This window comes from Mandrillus leucophaeus, unplaced genomic scaffold, assembly GCF_000951045.1.
Source record: "Mandrillus leucophaeus isolate KB7577 unplaced genomic scaffold, Mleu.le_1.0 Scaffold184, whole genome shotgun sequence".
In the NCBI taxonomy this organism is placed as follows: Eukaryota; Metazoa; Chordata; class Mammalia; order Primates; family Cercopithecidae; genus Mandrillus; species Mandrillus leucophaeus.
In genome coordinates this window covers 5,536,950-5,558,496 of record NW_012101854.1, presented here as the reverse complement: position 1 = coordinate 5,558,496, position 21,547 = coordinate 5,536,950, and the positions used below count along the sequence as shown (strand labels likewise).

General features: G+C 36.8%; 2 protein-coding genes across 4 annotated transcripts in view; both read right to left on the bottom strand.

Moving 5' to 3' along the window:
- PRKACB (protein kinase, cAMP-dependent, catalytic, beta) overlaps nt 1-21,294 on the bottom strand; it is a 170,045-nt gene extending 148,751 nt beyond the window's left edge. For 2 of the 3 annotated variants that reach the window (XM_011977786.1, XM_011977792.1), the window contains exon 1: nt 20,911-21,294. In XM_011977786.1, the coding sequence (XP_011833176.1) occupies nt 20,911-20,956 (46 nt within the window). In that variant the 5' untranslated portion in view covers nt 20,957-21,294. The remainder of the gene's footprint in view (nt 1-20,910) is intronic. The other variant, XM_011977781.1, reaches the window with a different exon arrangement.
- TXN2 (thioredoxin 2) lies at nt 12,952-13,585 on the bottom strand. The gene is given in 1 exon segment (XM_011977794.1): nt 12,952-13,585. A coding segment is annotated over 1 exon segment (501 nt). The 5' UTR covers nt 13,526-13,585; the 3' UTR covers nt 12,952-13,024.
- Nucleotides 21,295-21,547: the final 253 nt, after the last annotated feature.

Below are 21,547 nucleotides of genomic sequence, written 5' to 3'. Positions count from 1 at the left end.
CATATGTAACAAACCTGCATGTTGTGCATATGTACCCTAGAACTTAAAGTATAATAAAAAAAAAATGTGTACATTCCCACCCTACCCTATCTTAGCCATTGACTCCAAAGATCATACCCTTAGCCCATTTCATTCTACTCTTTCTCTCTAACCATGTTCTATCTTTTTAGCTCACTCCCTTTTAAGATCTCAACTTCAACAATCTTTAAACCTTACCAGGATCTCTAATCCTTTTCAGGATCCTTGATACCCCAATATTATCTTTTTTCCTCCTTAAAAAGCACAAATTCCAAAGCCAAGCATAAATAATCACTTCCTGCATACATTTTCAGCCACTTGCCCCTCTCTCATTTTGTCTATACTTGCTTGGCAAAACGATAACCCTGGTGAAATCTCTATACCTACACTGTGCCTGCACTTCTGCAGCTGGGTAAGGCTGGAGAAAAACAAACTACTCTAACGTTTTATGATTTGAAGTTCAGAACCAGAAACCTCAAGAGTATATTTACTGGTGTCTGGCAATCATATTGTACTTCCCTAGTCCATCCAATCTCCCACGCTTCTAGATGACTTTTATACCTTTTCCTCTTTACCAAACCTCCAACACTTTTCCCATAATTCTTCCTCACAACTGATAATATTGCTTTCTACTGCTCTGAGACATGCAAGCAGACCTAAATGTGACAAAGATAATAAGTCTTTTAGAAGAACAAAAGAAACTATTTTCATTAACTTGGAGTAGGCAAAGATTTGTTAAAAGGGAAACAAAATGGGCTAAGCAAAAAGTTAGTACTCTCAGTATATTGAGATTAAAAGCTGTGTTCAAGGCATATAATTAAGAGAATAAAATACAACCCATAGACTTGGAGAAAATATTTTTATTTATATTCACAAGCTATATGAATGTATAACATTTCTGCAAAATAATAACTCCTATTTTATTTTCCCAGTAGAAAAATAGGCAACAGATTTAATTTAATGTAATAGGCATTACATCTAAAAAAGGATATCTGAATAACCCAATAAGCACATAAAAAGGTGTTCAACATGATTAATCATCAGGGAAACAAAAATAAAAAGCATAATTATATCCCGATATACACCCACTATGGTGGTTAATTTTATGTGTCAACTTGACTAGACTAAGAGATGCCCAGATAGCTGGTAAACATCATTTCTGGGTGTGTTTGTGAGGATGTTTCCATAAGAGATTAGCATTTGAATCGGTGGGCTGAATAAAGAAGACCAACCTTACTAATGTGGATGCGCATTATCTAATGTGCTGAGGGCTTGAATAGAACAAAAAGGTGGAGAAAGGGCAAATTCGCTCTTTTTTTTCTTTTCTTTTCTTTTCTTTTCTTTTAAGACTGGAATATCTACCTTCTCCTGCTATTGGTCATCAGTGCTCCTAGTTCTTGGGTCTTCAGACTCAGTCTAGGACTTACACCATTTCCTCTTCCCTTTCCTCAGGTCTTTGGACTTAGACTAAGTTACAGCACCAGGTTTCCTGGTTCCCCAACTTGATCATATGACTTATCAGCCTCCATAATCATGAGTCAATTTCCATAATAAGTATATATGTATGTAAGAGGAGATTTATTATAGAAATAATCTTCCCCTCCCCCCCCCCACACACCTCCTATTGGTTCTGTTTCTCTGGAGAACCCTTAATAATATACAAACTAAAATGGCTAAAACAAAACAATACCTGTCAATACCAAGGATGGTGAAGATGTGGGGCAATGGAAACTCTCCTACTCTGCTGCTGTGAGTGCAAATTGGTACAATCTCTTTGGAAAACAGTTTGATAGTATCTACTAAAACAGATACATATGCTTTATGACAGTATTCCATTTATAGGTATATACCTAACAGAAATGAGTATAGATGTGTATGAAAAGGCACAAAAATGGTCAACAATGTTCACAGAAGTTCTGTTCATAATAGTCCCAAACTGGAAAACAACCCAAGTACCATCAAATGTAGAAAGAAAAAATAAATTGTGTATTCATACCATGGAACACTATACATTAACAAAAAGTAAAGAACCTTACATTCAGCAACAGGACTAAATTTTACAAACAACGTTGTAATTAAAATCCCAGATACAAAACAGTATAATTGTTATTCTACTTATGTAAAGCTGAAAAACAGGCGAAACTAATCTATGGTGACAGAAATGAAGATAGTGGTTATGTTTGAGGGAAGGATGCTTATTGACTGTGGAGGGACAAAGGAAGCTTCTAGAATGCTGTTAATTTGCATATATTGATCTAGTCACGATTATGAGGAATTCATTTGTAAAACCTCTTCAATCCATAAGCTTAAAAATGTGCACACTTTATACTATGATTCATTACACAGATTTACAAAAGGAGAAAAATACTATCAAGGGATTTCTGCTTCAATAAAGTGACATATAAAAAAAAGCTCTTGCTAAAAATAACATAAATACTGGCAGGAATGGGGTTAAGAGTTGTTTGAAAGTAGTAGCAAAGGAGGTAGCAGGTTTTGAGGAACACCAAGGTCCTGAAAATGATTAAAGAAAGATCTATACTGCTTTTGCCCTCAGGGCATTTTCCCAGTTGGTAGAAAGGACATGCAAAAAGCTAAGGCTCAGATATTCAACATTACACTTGGCTGACAAGGGGAAAAAAATGGAATTCAGAGACTTTAGGGGCCAAGAAACCAGAAATAAAAATCCCAACATTCTGTACTACTTTTTCTTCTTGAAGCATTCAGATGTTTAAGATACCTAAGGCATGACACTAAAGAACAGATACCGAGAAACACCTTTTTAGGAGATTAGAAAACTAAGCAAATATTTCAGTAATCTCACAATGAGGAAACAAAAATTGAAGTTCAGGGCTAGCATGAAGTAGGGTCTTGATAAACACTGCCAGGCTTTCAGTCAAAACCACTGAAAGGCTCCATCGATAGGAGTAAGGATAAATAGGAAATAGACCAAGCCTCACAAAGACCGAGAACAGCCAATACGTCATCTCAATTGTTGACTGGATCAACACAATCTGACCCAACTCTAACCATCAGCCAAAATAAGTCCTCTCTTAAGAAATATAACATGATACAAAATTCCTTGAATTCTCCACATTGCCAACATTCAATTAAAGATTCCCAGGCATGCCAAAAGATAAGACCAAATAACCAAAAATAAGAGAACAAACATACTATAGAAAAACACATTAGTAATAAAAACCGTAAATTCAGACATGAACTTTAATATATGTATGATTAATTTGTACAAGAATATAAATGAGTAGACAATTTTATAAGTAGAAACTGAAAAATCAACTGGAAAGTCTAGAGATTAAAAATATAATAATTGAAATTATATATCAGAAATTTTACATATACATGTAATTGGTATCCCAGAACAAGAGGAAAGAAAAGATGTGATAGAGGCAATATATTAAGATATGCTTATTGAAAACGGTCTTAAATAAATGAAACATTTTGAGCCATGATTCTAAAAAGTTGCAAACACAAAGTAGGGAAAATAAAATCACCTAGGCATATTGTGAAACTGCTGAAAACCAAAGGCAAAAGGAAAATCTCAAAGCAACCAAAGAAAAAAAAAGATATACTACCTTTGAAAAGCAACACTGAGACTAACAGCTGATTTCTCAACAAAACAATGGAAAACAAAACATGATGAAACATCTTCAAAGTGTTCAAAGAAGGTAATTCTCAACTTAAAATTATCTATACTTATAAAACATATCCTTAAAAAAAGGTAAAAAATACACAAATCCAGATAAATAAAAACTGACATAATTCATCACTAGGACACCTTTACATAAGACTTACTTATGGCACAAGTAACTTAGACCAGAGAATGCATGAAGGAATAAGTGCAAAAAAAAAAAAAAAAAAAGATAGGATAAATATAAATATTGAGGGCCCGGAACAATAATAACAATGCATGATGGAGTGTTAAAAACAGTCATGTGTCACTTAATGCTAGGGATACATTCTGAGAAATGTGTCATTAGGCAATCCCGTCATTGTACGAACATCAAAGAGTGTACTTACACAAACCTAGATGGTATAGCTTACTACATATCTAAGCTATATGGATAGCCTATTGCTCCTAGGCTACAACCCTATACAGCATGTTACTGTACTGAATTCTGTAGGCAGTTGTAATACAATGGTATTTGTATATCTAAACATATAAAAAGTACATTAAAATAAAGTAGTATAATTTTTAGAACCATGATTGTATATTTAGTATGTTTTTGACTGAATGTTGTTATGTACCACATGACTGTAATTAGTAAAAATAATACTGAATCACATCAGAAGTAAAATAAGTCCTCTCTAAAGAAATATAACATGAAACAGAATACCTTGAATTCAGTGTGAATTAAACTTGTCTTTGTGTGTGTGTGTGTGTGTGTGTGTGTGTGTGTGAGAGAGAGAGAGAGAGAGAGTACATGTAGGCAACAAAAGCAGAATAGACAGTCTCTTCAAAAGTCATTGGAACATTTACAAATGACTACTGTATATGGCTATATGGTGACCCATAAAGCAAGTATCAACAAACTTCAAAGAACTGAAATCATTCCAAACATGTTCTCTGAACACAGTGAAACTAAACCCAAAACCCCCAAATATTTGAAAACTAATCAATGTAACCATTAGTCAAAGAAAAAACAATGGAATAATGATAAAAGAAAACATTCTGAGACATTTTAGCAAACCAAATTCACTATTACATTAAAAAAGGATATGAATTGGATAATATATTGCAACCAGACTGGGTTTATTCCAGGTATGCAATATTAATTTAACATTCAAAACTCATAGATGCAGAAATAACATCTCATAAAATTAAATACCCATTCTCAAAGGAAAAATAATTAGCAAACCAGCAATAGCAGAAACCGTCCTTAAACTTAAGATAACAGGTTATCTTAAAATTTTTCTGCCTGGTTCCAAAATATTAAAAGCTTTTCAGTGACACCAGGAATATGACAAGGGTGGCTGTTATCATGATTTCTATGTACTATTGTATTGCAAGTCCTAATCAGTATAATAAGGCAAGAAAAAAAGTATAAGGACTAAAAGGAAAAAGTTTACACTGTCAAAATTAAGCAAAAATGTGATTTGTGTATATATAAAATCTAAATGTATCTATAAATAACTTACAGTTAATAAAATTAGCAAGATCATTAGATAGGTCAGCATAGAATTTCTAACCCTATGCTTATATACTCATAAAGAAAAATTAGAAGATAAAACTTTGACACTGATACCCTTTATAGTAACATTAAAAAGCATGTAAAACTAAGAATAAATGTAATTTTTAAATTACATTTAAAATTTAAACAGCATATTACAAAGCACTACTGAAAGAAGATACAGAATATTACAAAGATACTAAAAGAAGTTAAAGTAGATCTAAATAAATGGAGAAATACTTTTCATGGACTTAAAAATTCAATATCATAAAGATGAAAATTCTTCTCAAACTACTATATATTCAATGCAATCGCAATTAAGATTCCTAAAAGATTCATGTATATAATTATGTATGTGAAAACTGACAAGCTGATTTAAAATTTTTAAAGGAAAATAAAAAAGAAAGAATATTCAAAATTATTGTGAAGGATGAAGTTTTAGTATTTATACTACTGATTATGATAACTTCTATTATAAAGTTATATGAATTCATGCAGTTTTGTACTGATACTAAAATAGACAAAACAAATGGAACAGAAAAGAAGTAAATCAAATATATTCAGCCTTTGATAACAAAGATGTCATTACAGTGCTTTGGGGAAGGGACGATTTCTTTTTCCTTTTAAATGATGATGTGTCAAATAAATATTGATATTAAAAAATGACTCCTACCTCACCACACACACACACACAAGCGCACACATAGGGAGAGAGACAGAGAGACAGGGAGAAACAGAGAGAGAGATGCATGCACTTGATTCAAGATAGACTGTATTTCTAAATATGAAAGGTAAAAGAAAGCTTCTAAACCTAACATAGGAAAATATCTATGACCCTAGGGTAGTGAGAACTTCTTAAAGACCAAAGAAGGCCAAACAAAACACAAATCATACAGGAAATGATTTGTAAATTATTTGTAAGTTTGAAAATTATTAAACAGTATGAAGGAGACATTGTTAAGAAAGTGAAAAGGCAAGCTATGAAACAGAAGAAGATATTTGAAGTACATATGTCTGGGGGGGAAAAACCTGTACCCATGTTAAATAACTCTACAAATCAATTTTTTTGAAAAAGACAACAGAATGCTGCAAAAAAGGGATGGGGAAATACCTGAAAAAAATGTTTTATAAAAAGAGGATATCCAAATGACCAATACCAACATGAAAAAGTAATCAACACTATCAGTCATAAGGGATGTACAAATTATTACCAGGAAATGTTTACCAGAATAGGTATAATTAGAAATATGAAAAACATCAAGTTTGGGAAGGATGTGGACTAAAACCCTAAGCACTGCTGGTTAGAAACAGGTTCAACCAATCTGAAAATTTATTTGGTGGTATTTACCAGAACCACATGATCTGTGACCCAGAAATCCAGCAATTAATTCAACAGCATTCTCTCTCACGCACACACAAAGACACACATGCATGTATATATGCATGTATGTATATGAGTGTATCCATAACACATATTCATCAAATACATATTCACCAAAACATACATATATTTACCAAAAGTCATGTACAAGTGTGTTCAAAGCATTATTCATAAGAGCTCCAAACTGGAAACAACCCAAATTTACATCAACCATAGAAAAAATATGTTTTGCTATACTTATACAATGATATATATTGTGAAAATTAATAAATCACTGCTATGACAAAAACATGGATAAGTGTCACAAATACGTAAGTGAAAGAAGGCAGTCACAAAGGAAAACATGATGTAGTATTCCACATTTTAAATCTAGTAATGATTGGGTACAGGGAGGAGGGAAGCTTCTGGGGTTTCAATAATACTCTATTTCTTGGTATGGGTGAAAATTCACATGAGTGTTCACTTTATCAAATTCATTGGCCTATAAATTAGGATTTGAATACTTTTGAAATGTTGGTATACTTCAATTAAATTTTTTCTTGAAAATAGTACTACTGTAACATAGTTTCTCAATTCTACTACACAGAATATTATAAAGTAAATTACAACAAAAAACAATCATAACCAAAACCAAAAAAGTTTCCTTCTGCCAACTCCACCTCCACTATGGCTCTCACTGTTATTGTCACAGAAATCACTGGGAAAAAACATTTGAAGATTTTTGGGTCACTGATGCCTTTGAGTACAATAAAGATTAAAGATAAGAAGTCACTAACATGTTTATTTCTCATGCTAAACTTGTGTGAGTAACAGAACAAGAAGGTTATGGTGGCTTATACCTGTAATCCCAGAACTCTGGAAGGCTGAGGTGGGTGGATTGCTTGAACCCAGGAGTTCAAGACCAGCCCGGGCAACATGGCAAAAACCCGTCTCTACCAAAAATACGAAAATTAGCCAGGCAGGGCGGCACACACCTGTAGTCCCAGCTACTCAGGAGGCTAAGTTGGGAGGATCGCCTGAGTCCAGGAGGCAGAAGTTGCAGGGAGTCATGATCACACCACTGCACTCCAGCCTGGGCAACAGAGCGAGACCCTGTCTCAAAACAACAACAACAACAAAAACCAAAAAACAAGAAAGTTAAATCTAATTATAAAGAACCAAGAAATTGTTGGGTCAAAGATTCTAAAGGTATTTAAAAAATAGGTTCTTATATATTAAACCGGGTTGTGCATGTAACCCAGTTTGACATTTTTTATGTTGTTACATACTTCATATAACTTCATGTTAATACTTAAATATTAATATGCAGACCACAACATTCAAACATGTTGTATTCTAAAAGCTGAACTACATTAAATTTAAGTTCTCTGTATCTTGACTGTAAGTAACTATAACATAGTAAGAACAGAAAAAGAACATTTTCTCCTTTTTCTTTCTTCCCGTCTCAGGTTTTACCCAAGACACATTAAAATTACCTGCCTGAGCACCAAAGTCAACTGATTTGACCACACATACTGTAAATCACAGGCCAGTTCACTTTAGTAGGTGAGCGATGAGAAAGGGAAAGAGAAAGTAGGGTCAAAGAGAAAACTGAAAGTGAAGGGAAAAGGGGTACACATTTTTTAAATAAATGAGAAGACATATTATTATACCTGTAAAAGATAAGAATACAAAGACTCCTGGGAAAGCAGGAGGGATTGGGATCCAAAGTAATAGTGGAGAGATTGGCCTTGCAGAGAAAGATGTACAATGTGATATCTACAACATGTACCAACATTTTTGTAACTCCTTCCATCAAAGGGCGGAATCGAATTCAACTTCCCTTGATACAGACTCATTAAAGTGACTCACTTAATGAACAGAATACAGCTGAAGTGACACTGCTTGACTTTGGAGGCTAGGTCATAAAAGGTGACACAGCTTATACCTGGCTCTCTCCCTCCTTCTTGGAACTTAGCCACATGATATGAAGGCCCAAGCCACATGTAGAGGTCATGTGTAGGTGCTCCAGCTGACAGTCCTAAGTAAGGTACAAATTACCTGTATGGCCAGCATCAACAGGGAAATATGTAAATGAGCAAGGCTTTATGTGTTTCTAGTCCCCAGCTTTTGAGCTAAGATAGTTGATGTCATATAGAGCGCATAGCTGAGCTCTGCCCAAATTACTTACTTTCAGAAGTAAAATAAATGTTGTCACTCTTTAAGTTGCTAAATTTAGGAGTCCTGTGTGATGTAACAATAGATAAATATAACAGACAACGCCTCTATTATAATAGAATAAGACGGTCAAGTTAAAATACAGTAGGTGTGAATATTTAATAGGAAGAAGTTAAAGGGGTTCCTGTCTGATAGCTTTTCTTTTCCTGGTAAAATATGATGTAATATCATAACTTAGAAACAGATAATGGAGAAGTCAGAGGTATAAAGAGAGAAATGAAATAGAACTTGTGAAGAATGAGAGACAGAGTTGATCAGAGAAATGTGATAAAACTGTCAAGTCATGTTGACAGCCCATTTGAGGTTGATGATAGTAAATTTCTAGTGTTCTTCTGTGTGGCTTTCTCTAGCAGTGCTTGGCTCTTGGCTGAAAGCACTGAGAAAGCACATAGCTGAGTTTATCATGAGTTACTTTTTTGTTAGAGAGATTTGATAAAGAGGCAGATGTGCAAAGGAATTTTAGGACCAAGTAATCTAAAATGGTTAAGAAGAAAAAATGAAAATGAAAGTGAGAGGACTGATGGATAAATGGATGAGAAGTTCTGATGAAGAATGATCATAATGGGAATATTTAAAAAGCAAGCAAAAAGGAGAGGAAATTGTGATCAAAGAATCACACACCTACATTGGTGATTCTTGAGCAGTTAATGAATATGACATGGTCCTTGGCGAAACTAGACATCTGAAATGAACAAAAAGGGAATAGAGATAACATGGTCAAAGAACAGAGGTGCAGTGATGTTAAATGAGTCGTTAACATAGAATTCAAAACCACCCAGAATGAATGCAGAGCTGAGAGTGTAGAGGAACATTGTGAGCCAGATGCCAAAGTATTTGATGAATAAGAAGTAAGCAAGAGACTGGTAAATGACAGCAACAAGGATGAGAAACACATTGGCACAGTTGAATGATATATGCCTTGAATAACAAATTTTTCAAAAGGTTGGGAGCATAATACTCTAGTTTTCCCTAGTCCAGTGTCTTCTTCCTACCTGCCTGAGACCAATCTCCCCATACCAACTGTGATATAATTTTGATATATAAATGTCAAAGAAGCTACTACATAATAAAAAAAGGCAGGGAAAGAGGTACCCTCTTATCACATTAATCAACTATTATCCCCAAACAGTCAATACATTACTGACACAGTTCCTGCCAATGAAGGAAAGGGAGGAGGATGTACGCTTCTACAAGAGGTTTGAATTTTTGATCCACTTAACTATCCATGATTTTAGCTCCCACCATGACATGAGCCAAGAACTGTACCACATTCCAGAGATTAAAAAACTAAACAACATAGACACTGCTTTGCCAGATCACACTGTAGTGGGGATAGGAGTTGAAAAAGCAATGTAGTACAAGTGCTACAATTACAGATGTAAATATCTCCAAAATGGACTCAAAGCAAGTTCCCATTTCAGTTAGTTTCAGTCTATTTCCCAAGATGATCTCAGAAATTCTATACCACTCCAATATGAATTCCTATGCTGCATTTTCACACTAGTATTAATCTCAGGTACCTATGTATCACTGTATGCCTTACTATAAATATCTGTATCTGCCTACCAGTTTAAGGACAGGAACCAAGTCTTATTTTTATTTGCATCTACAGACTAGTATAATGCCTGGTTTGAAGTAGGTGCTCATTAAGTACTGATTAAGAATGAATGAAAGACAAACAAGGGAATGTTTTGCCTGTCATTCTATGAATTGAACTATGGCTTATTCATGACCTCAAGACTACAGCCTAAAGTGAGGCTCATATTCTTCCACAGTTTAACCTGTCATGGCTCCTACTCAGAGGGAGTTGAGCTAAGATTGAAAGAGCTAAGTTACCAGTACAGCTAGCCCCTGTAAAAGAAATAATTAATACCTATACCAACATGCTCTCTGAAGTTTGTGGCTCACATACAACAATGGCCTGCTGATGCTATATGGTCATCTACTTAAGAAGAATACAGTATAGAAATGGAATATTCATTTTACTAAACAGGACTCTAAACTAATAAGATCACAAGTACAGTCTCTTTAATTTTCTAAGGACAAGTCCAGATTGAGAAAACAGGCTTGTCACAGACCTAATGGTTTGGATTGCACAGCTGTCTTACAACAAAACAAGTTTAAGATGTCCCTGAAAAATTAACCTATGAATAAAAGACAACAGTGAATATAACATTAAACTGTGGTCAGAGAGCCTGGGACTTTATACCTTGTTACACCAGGCCAGATAAAAAAATATGGCATCTACATTGGATTTTCTAAGGCAGAACTAATTTCAATTATGCTAGTGTATCAATTTAACTGGTGCATTTCTCTCTTATAAGAATATCAAATTTGATTCGGAAAATTTTCTGCATAGATACATAGCATTACTGAATCTAATTCACATTACAAAAAAACACGTCCTATAATCCACTTCCTACAACATTCTCATAATTGTGCTTTTACTTGTCTAAATCTTTTACTAGACTATGAGCTACATGAAGACAACTCTTTACTCCCTATTTCACTGGTTAGGGAATAAAAATAAACTAAATGAATACATTAATTATAGCAGATTAAAATAAAGAAATCCACTAAAAGCATTTTAAGTTATACCACCATATCAGGGGAAAAAATTTATCTGCATAATAGTAGTAAACCTTAGTATTAGCAAGAAAGAGACTTATGTTATAAATACTGATGATTCTTTTGGAAAGTGCTGGGGGCTGGAGAGATTATAAAACCTATAAAGAGTAAAAAAACAAGCTTCGGTGGTACACACCTGCAGTCCCAGCTACGCAGGAGGACTGCCTGAGCCCAGGAGTTTGAGTCCAGCCTGGGCAACACAGTAAAACTCTGTTTCAAAATAAATAAATAAAAATTTAAAAATGTTTTAAAGAGTAAAAAAGCATTAAAATTTTCTTGCTTTTGAAATTGCTAAAAATACTACCTAAATTTGTAAACACATATGTTTCACCTTTAAACATAAATGACTAATCAGTTAAATACATTTATTGTCTAAGCCCAGTTTATATCAAGGTTTTACGACAATTCATTTTACTTGTTCTACAACTAGCTTTTATAAGTTTGGAAGAATAGTCCATGGGTTCTAGGGTTTCAAGTTTAGGTGAGGAATCCCAGATTTTCTGTCTATGCTACTTGATTTTACACACTTTAATCATGTAACCTTAATTTTTCTAGATTAAATGAAATATATATATATATAGTTTATTCACACACAATAGACCTTCCATGCTCTTACTCCTGTTAGCTGCCCCTGATCTAAAGTTTCTCTGGTTCTGCTATACACAGAACACCACATCTACACATAGTACGCTAATGATTTCACATAAGAGTAGAATGTTTCATGTTTTATTTCCAAGACTCTGCCCTGATGGTGAACATTTTGATGGTTCCTTTACTTGTAGTAGGACATGAAAATATCTTCAAAGATAGTACAGTGATTCATAAATTTGTCTTTTTAGGTGCAGACCCTTGCTTTATTGGTCTGATTTGTTCACAGTTAAGCCCCCTGCTCAGAGGACCAACAGGCCAGCTAAGGAGCGAAGGAGGTGCCTCGAGCCTTCCAGAATCAAGGCTCTACAGGGTTCCCAGTCCATCGCTCATTTTCTGGCCCCCTGCCTGGGAGGCTAGCTGGGAGGGGGTTCCCTGGGGAATGGGGATGGGCGACTACACAGGATTTCAGTGTGGGACCCAGGGTCTGCTCTTCACAGTAGGAGGTGGAAGGGATGACTAAGTTCTTTATTACAGACCTACAAAAAATGAGAGAATTATGTATTATTCTCACTAGTTTGGGCTTCTTTTTTCTTTTTCTTTTTACAAAACAGCAGCAGGAAAGAGAAATGCAGGTGGCAGATAAGCCAGGCACGAGTCTTCAGATCGGAAGGGACCAGAGATGAGGACCAAGGTGTGGCTGCCTGAACAGGAGTGCTGTGGGCTGGCCTGGGCTCTCTCTATGCATCCTGAGGGAACTGCCATAGGCCCTAGTGGAAGGGGATGAAAGGCATGTGGGAGGGAAGAAGGCAGTCCCTGGATCAGCAGCAGCACTATCCTCTGATGCTGTCTGCCACCATCTTGGGCAGTCTGCCAGCTCGGAAGCACTCACTGCTGGAGCCTGGGCTCTAAGCATGGACCCCAGAGGCCAGACAGGAGAGAGGTGGCAGGAAGAGTTCTATTGGTGTTACACGGGGGCAAGGGAACCAGGACTCGTCCTTGCTTGTCAGCCCATCAGCTTCTTCAGGCAGGCCTCCAGCTGATCCTCATCTTTGATGCCCACAAACTTGTCCACCACATCCCCATTCTTCATGGCCAGCACAGTGGGCACCGCCAACACCTCATACTCAGTGGTGAGGTCTGTGTGGTCATCAATATCCACCTTGGCCATAAGTACTTTCCTATGCTGCTTGGCCACCATCTTCTCTAACCTTGGCCCCAGTATCTTGCAGCGTCCACACCACTGTGTGTGGAAATCCACAACCATGGGCGTCTCACTGTTGACCAACTGGTCTTGAAAGTCATGTCCATCCTGGATATTAACAGTCATCGAGGAGATCCTGGTGGTGTATATTAATCGATCTGAGTTGAGTGTTACAGCCAGGCCACCAGGACTGCATTGTGGGGTCTGCAGGACTCCGTAAGTGAGAGGTGGCCACCGATCCTGAGAGGGCTTCCTGGAGACGACTGAGACCAGGAACCTCCTCAGGAAAAGTCACTGAGACATTTCCCTGCAGTGCGAGCAGAGGGATACACAGCCCAGCCCTCCCTGCCTGTCAAGGGCACTCCTGTCCATTACTATCATTCCTTAAATGTAAATCAAAAGTTTTCGCAAATACATTACCATATATTTATTTGCTCAATTGAGGATCATTTGCCACTTCTCTGCCTACACATTTTGTGAGCACTTTTTATGATTTATTGCCTAATCTTGTTGCTTCCTAAGTGTATATTTTTTCCTTTAAATAAATATAATAGAAGCATTGGATTATAAAGCTGGAAGAAGAGATCACAGTGTCATTAGGCCATCCCTCTCAATTTTATACCATAACTTAGAGATATTAAAACATATGTCCAAAATGAGATATTAGAATGTATTAGGAAAAAAAATTAGATTTTTCTTACTCTCAAGTTTATGATTTTACTATTCAATTACATCTGAACTTTTAAACATCTGTGTTAAAGGACTCTAGGGGAATAAAACCAACATTTACTTAGTACATAATAGATGTTGGTGCTATATTTTACATGTTCTTTCCACTACCCTGTATAACTACAAAACTGAATAGCTTAGAGGACGCACACTTAAATTATAAAAGTAATATTTTATGATTTTAAATTACTTTGTTTCTTTAAAAGTTACACTGTTATCAGTGCTTTGGCTTTCCTCTTTTTAAAACAAAAAGGTTAAACTTTTAGTATATAAAATTCTTAATTTATGTAAGTTATGCCAGATGTTATAGTTTCTATAGTTTCTAAACAGTTGTCTTTGAAAAGAGTAAAATGAGGATAAAATGTGGAAAAGGTCCCTTGACCATCCAAGGTCATTTTCCCCCATGGCTGGGAGATAAAAGACAATTCACACATAGAATAACCAATCAGCTATCATTTATCAGAAATGACATGGGTATCCCAAATTCAGTATGTCCCAACCCCAACCCTCAATGTACTCCTACCCTCTGTATTCATTTCCTGACTCTATTACCGGCGTTACAACCCATCTACCACGACACTGAAGCTAAAAATGTAACGTTTCATCCCCAATTCTCCTTTTCCTCATTTCCCACATGCAATCAGTAAAATACATTCTGCTCAATTTTTCAGATTTCTCCCATTTCAGATCCTTTTCTCCATCCCTACCTTTACCACCTTGGTTCAGACCCTCAATAGCCCTCACCCAAATTATCATAGGAGTCTTATAACTGATCTTGCCTCTATGCCACTTGCTCCATAATGATTTATCTTCACATCACCACTAAAGTAACCTCTTTTAAACCCAAATTGTATCATGTTTCTCTCTTATTTCCAAGTGCACAACGGCTCCCTGTTGTCTGAAAGATAAAATTCAAACTTTCTCCATTATGTGGTCCTCTGTCCATTTCTTCAGTTTCATATATCATTATACAGTGTCCCCTTTTCCTGTCACCAACCCCACATTCCATCATTTAATCATAATGGGCAACTTACTTCCTTCTCCTGAATACGTTACATGGCTTTACTTCTCTGCATCTTCACTTATCAATGCTCTGTCTACTCACAACACCCTTCCTCCTATAATCCATGTGATGAACATTTATCATTTTCAATGCTCAACTCAGGGCTCAACTCCTCTTTGAAGTCCTTTTTGAACCTCTTCCTCCCCATCCCAGTGGAAATGACCTTTCTTTCCCTTGGTTCCCAGCTGAACTTTAATGAAAGGATTTGTGACAGGTTTCATGTGTTTGTTGACATGTCTATCTTTCCCCCTCTGGAATATGGGCACCCTAAGCAGGTACTGCGGCCTATTCAATCTTCATTCCCATAGTCTTGTGTAGAGTCTGTCACATTTTAGGAGCTTGATTATGTGTACTGAATAAAGGAATGAATGAAGCAATGAACAAAGAACTATATAGGACATTCTTGAAGGAATACATTTAAAAGTAAGATTAAATACTCAAAATAATGAGATACTGACCTAAGTACATTTACCTTTTATAAATTTCACACTTTTCTCTTTAACACAATGTTTTTCACTAAAAATTTAGGATTTATTAATCTGAGGAAATTTGATCACCCATGTATACAAACATTTATCACCAAGATATATAACTTCATAAGTTGTACTAATTTTTAAAAATTAATTTAATGGAATGTCAAAATGAATTATGGTCAACTACTAATTATCTGACAGGATCTTAATAGCTATCCTGGCTTACCTAGCACCTTCTCACGTGCTGCTTCTGTCACTCAGCCATGGCTTACTTTTCTAAGCTGGCTTTCATGCCTCTAATTATCCTACTGCTGGCAATGAAAAAGCAACAATCTGTCTACAGTCTAAGTGAAGGACACTGAGGAGGAGAATAGGAAAAATGGTTCCTGAACATGAGATAATTTGATACAGTAGACAATCCGCACAAACAGATTCACAAAATCATGGAACTGGATGAGATCATATGTATTTATCATCAAAACTGCATAACTGATTGTTTTGACTTTTTTCATCTTACACCCAAGAAAGATTTCCCAGGTACCTCTGCATTCTACTGAATTGGAACAAATATCTGCTACTGATTTTCCTTTGATAATTGAAAGGTGCAAAGACCTAAGTAAGATATAAGAAATCACTACATTGCTCATCAACATTTAAATCTACAAAAATTTTTCAATAAAAGAATATTCACTGAGATTGAGTATTAAAAATCACAAAATTTTAATTCTAATACAGCCCCAAAAAGAATTTAACTTTGTAGTTAATAAATTACACACAAATTATTGAACTATAATAATTTGTTCACTAAGTTTATAAATACTTATTCTGAGGAAATGCTGAGGAAATAAGTTAATTCTTAAATGAGAAAAAATAAATTCAGCATTCCATTAATCTACACATACTTGTAAGGATCCACAAATAACCAAGATGACAGAAAGATGGGTTGGCATTTTTATTAAATGCAAAAACAGCTATGTTATAAACCTGTGCTGTCCAATTTACCAAACACTAATTAGCTACATGTAAGTTAAAGATTCAGTTTCTCAGTGGTACTATTCACATTTCCAGTGCTCAATAGACATGTGGCTAGTAGCTACTATGGTGGACAGCATAGGTGGAGATCACTTCCATTATCACAGAATGTTTGACTGGACAGTGCTACTCTGAAATGAGAATTTGCCAATACTTTTAAAATGATAATACAAGTTCAAATAATAATTTTTTGATTGACTATTCGGCAAGAAGGGAAAAGTATACATTTACAAATGGGAAAAAAAATAAATATAAGTACTGCGGTAATGAAGCCTTTAGATAAATAAAATTAGTTTTATGTGGTTTAATTTGAAATTCTACTATATTGAATCTGAAAAGATGATGATAAAACTGAATCCAGAGAATGGTACAAGAAAAAAATAATCTTTTTCTCTTAAGATTTTAATATACCAAATAAAAGTCATGTTTGAAAAGTGAAACATGCTATAATTGTCTAAGCTATTCTGTGTGTCTTAGCATTGGCTATTCTACTGGATAGAGAGGCTGTTCAGCAAAGTGGTTAGAATTTCAGGTTCTGGGCTTACAGTTGCCTCAATTTAAATGTTGCTTCTTGACTTACTAGCTATGCAACCTTAAGCAAGTCACTTAGGCTCTCGGAGCCTTTGTTTCCTCATCCATAAATGAAGGAATAACTCAAGTACTTTACAGTTAAAAAGATTAAGTAAAAGTTTATACATGGAAAGCATTAGATAACCCGGCACATATTAGTCCTCAAAAAATTTTTGTTGAACCTAGTCTACTGGTGGCTTTCTATGATTAATTCCTATTGACTTTCAAATCCATAGGACAGAGAGATACTCTGGAAAACATTCAAAGATCATATGTGAACACTAGGTCACATGGTAACTTAATGACTTGCAGTCATGAAAGAATCTACATTCAAATCTCTACCAACACTTTTTACCCATGGGCCTCAACATTTTTGCAATGAATGTATAACACAAAGCCCAATAGGCAACTTGGAGGTATAGTATTTTTTTTCAATGAAATAAATAAAAACCCCTCCCAGGTTAAAAGAAGTAGCGTGCTTTTTTGGTGTGTTGGTGACTGGGGCTGGTGTAAAAGGTAAAAGACTGGATAAGTAAAACAAACTTAACTGACAAGAGTTTAAACCTTCTCTGAGAATTTTATCATATTTCTAAAATTTATGTTTCTCTGTATTAGCTGATGTTTGAATAACTACATCCAAATTTTAAAAGGGATATATCTTCAAGAGTAATTTTAAAAACACACACTATCATATACTATTATGTATATAATAGCGCCAGTTATTCTTTCATTAAGTTTTGAGATACATCAATACAATTTCCTAATGCACTACAGCAGAACAACAGGTACCTAAGTTAATGTTATCTCCAAAACCTGTGGAGATGAAGATGGAATCTCACTTAGCCTTTAGGTCTTACCCCAGAAAATGTTAATTCTAATACAGGGACCAGTTTCAGTAGAGTATAATACAGGCACCAGATAGTCAAAGTTAACCAAGACCCTTCTAAATTATCTTTATGCCTAACTTCAACTTCATTCTTCTGGAATATTTTTAGAACTAAGCTCTGGAATCACCTGCCTTTCTGAAGCTTGGTGCTAACTGAACCTGAAATCTTAACTGACTTGATATTTTTAATCAACTTTTCAAATCAAACATTTTCATACAGCAATTTTCAGAGTTCTAATTCCACTTTCCATAATGTTAGCACTTGTATTTTTGCCTTTCAGGTAACTCTTATATATATGAGTTAGCCATTAGACAGTAACATGTTTTAGCTTTTACTTATAGTCTCTAATTGAAACTAAAACATTTGGTGAATATTTTGAAAATAAATGTATTAATTGATTATTTAGTGATGCTGAATGGAGTGCAGGCATCAGACTCTATTCCTTACTTGGTTATTACTAACAGTATGATCTCAACTCCAGCTTCTTCAGAGATCAGGATCTTTGAAAAGGAATGATTGTACAGGCTGATCTGTAACATCATATATTTCTAAAAGTTTTGAAAAACAAGTTTTCAAGAATAATTCTTTAAAAAAATACACAGAACAGTTAGGTATGTAATGATAAGAGTTCTTTCATTAAGTTTAAAATACAATTTCTTTGTTTACTACAGAACAGCAACATATACCTGATAACATTGCTCCAAATGAAATTACAAACATTAATCAACACATGACATTTCAAATAATTTTCCCTATGACACATAACATGCTATTTTTTTTTTTGGTCACTTCACAACAGCTTTTTAAACTATTATAATGACCTTGTTTCCATAAACAAAGTTACACAAAAAGCTGACTAATATACTTAAGTACTAGACTGTCATTAACACTTAAAACATAGGAAAGAATTTATTCATGGAAATAATTTAAATATGTTCAGATAAACATTTGAAGTTTCCATTCTGTTTTCAGTAAATATTCTGAGGTTATTTCACAGCTATGAGTTGCAAATTAATACTGTCTAAGGGAGAATTGTTTTGGTAACTTAATAAAAAATATACAGGTCACAGGAGAGTCTACTATCATTATCCAAAATATAAACATTATACAGGTCAGCACTTGCTAATGAAAACTACTAATAAGATCATTCTCCAAACACTCTTTTGTAACACAATTAGCACGTTTTAAGTTAATACAGTTTTAAATTAACACGAAAAATGACAACATATAAGGTACAAATAATTCTTTACGCTTTTTGCATTTTTTATACTTCCTGTACAGTTAGTTACTATATTTCCGCAATTTTAAAAAGATAACAAAGGCTGGGCACGTTGGCTTACGCCTGTAATCCCAGCACTTTGGGAGGCCGAGGTGGGTGGATTACCTGAGGTCAGGAGTTCGAGACCAGCCTGGCCAACATGGTGAAACTCCGTCTCTACTAAAAATACAAAAATTAGCCGGGTATGGTGGTGGACGCCTGTAATCCCAGCTACTCGGGAGGCTGAGGCAGGAGAATCGCTTGAACCCAGGAAGCGGAGGTTGCAGTGAGCCAAGATTGCACTATTGCACTCCAGCCTGGGCGACAAGAACGAAACTCCATCTCAAAAATAAATAAATAAAATAAAATAACATACATTCTACCTCTACAATGGTTTATTTAGATCTCTGTATGACATACTGTGTGTTCTTAAATAGTTTATATAATAGCTCATCAAACTTTTCTGGAGCTCCCGAAAATTGATACCAAAACCTTACTGATGAAACATAAACCATATAATCTGATCTATTTATGTTAAACCAAATGAATGACTAAATCCTTCTAAATGAATTCTACTTTACTAATACAGAAAAAAAAGCTATTTCCTTCATGCTAAATTATAAAATTAGCCTAATTCTTATGTTACAACCATGAAAACATTACAAGTAATATTTACACAAACTAAAATTATCAGGCCCACTTTAAGTGCTAACATGTCATTCACTACTGGTGATGTAACAAATATCATCTGTTATTCGGCCATTCTGAATTATAAAAATATATAAACTTTACAAAGGCAAACCAAGTTTTATTTCACGACCATTCTGACTGACACATATATACACACATATATATGCATGTGTATACATGCATACACAAACACACAGACACACACACACACCTCACAGCCATACAGAAATTCCATTTTCATGATTTTTTACTTTTTGATGTAACGTGTGGAGTACCCGCACCTTCAGCTCTCAGAAGAAATTAACCGTGTTCTGGAAGCACTTCCACTCCGAATGACCTTTAAGTTTTACAGGCATTGTAGCAGATCCTAGAATGTCTAGAGAAAAGGCAAACCTGCCTGGCTTTTTTCTCTAATGGATAAAGTTACTGTTTGGTCTCATTATGTTTTCCATTCCTAATCTGAAGAGATGAAGGATCTCTAAGGCAGAGTTGTTCACTCAGGATTAGCCTCACTTGCGTAGAGCCAGACTAGCAGCCCCCGCCTTGTGATAAGGTTGGGTTGGACCCAAGTGATGGAGGGAGAAGAGCCAACCTTACCCACAGCACCACTACCTGTAGCTCCCAAAGAGTCGGCGAGAGGGGAAAGCAGGGGTGGGATAGCACTGGGGACTTCTTTCCTCGGACCATATTTGGGGAAGTGTTCCAGAATGTGTGCAAGTCCTCCTCGCTAGAGTGAAAAAGGGAATCCCAGGGAACGCTCTTCCCAGGATCCCCACATCCGGCCCTTCGCAGTCAGCCCTCAACGCGGAGCTGGGGGGTCGGAATGGAGGAGGAAGGCAGCTGGTCCCCCGGCCCCTCAGAACGACTCCCGGCGGCCGCTGCTAGGCCTGGCCCGTGCCCGCGGCCTCAGGAGCTGCGACCCGGAGGGGCCTCGGTGCCCCGCGCCGGCCCGCCCAGCGGATACCCAGACCCGGCCTTCAACTCACCGCTCTCCACCTCGCTGCCTTTCTTGGCGGTCGCCGCGTTGCCCATGTCTGGGGCGATGGCAAGAAGGGGTCAGGGAGGGGAAGGGGGGCTGGGGCCGTGCCCGCCACTCCACAGTCTGGGGCAACTCCCGCTTCTGCACCCGTCAAAGCGGTGAGTGCGCCTAGCGCTGGCGCCCGGAGTCCGGGCGGGGAGACCGGGCCGGGTCTGAGGAAAGGGTTCCAGCGAACTCCTCAGCACCGGTAGCTGCGGCGACGGCGGCGGCGGCGGCGGCGGCAGCAGTAGCGGCGGCGGGCAGACACTCCCCCTTCGCGCGGCCCGCCCTCCCCGCGCGCCCCCGGGCAGCCGCGCGCCCGGGCTAGGCCCTGGCCCGACTGTGTCTTCGCGGGCGGGCGCGCGCGCCGGAAGTGACGTGAGCCCGGGACCCCGGGGGCGGGCGGTGGACCCCTAGCTGGCCGAGTCCAGGGTTGGGGCATGAGGTTCCGCTGACCGCCTCCTCCGCCGCGGTATCCCTGTCTAGCGCTCGGATGTCCATCCCTGAGATAGTGGGAGGTGGAGTGGGAAGGAACCGCTAGCTTTGCGGAAGGCAGAGTCCCTCCTCAGCCTGGCGTTCCCAGTGCCCTGGAGTGGAGTCGCGGG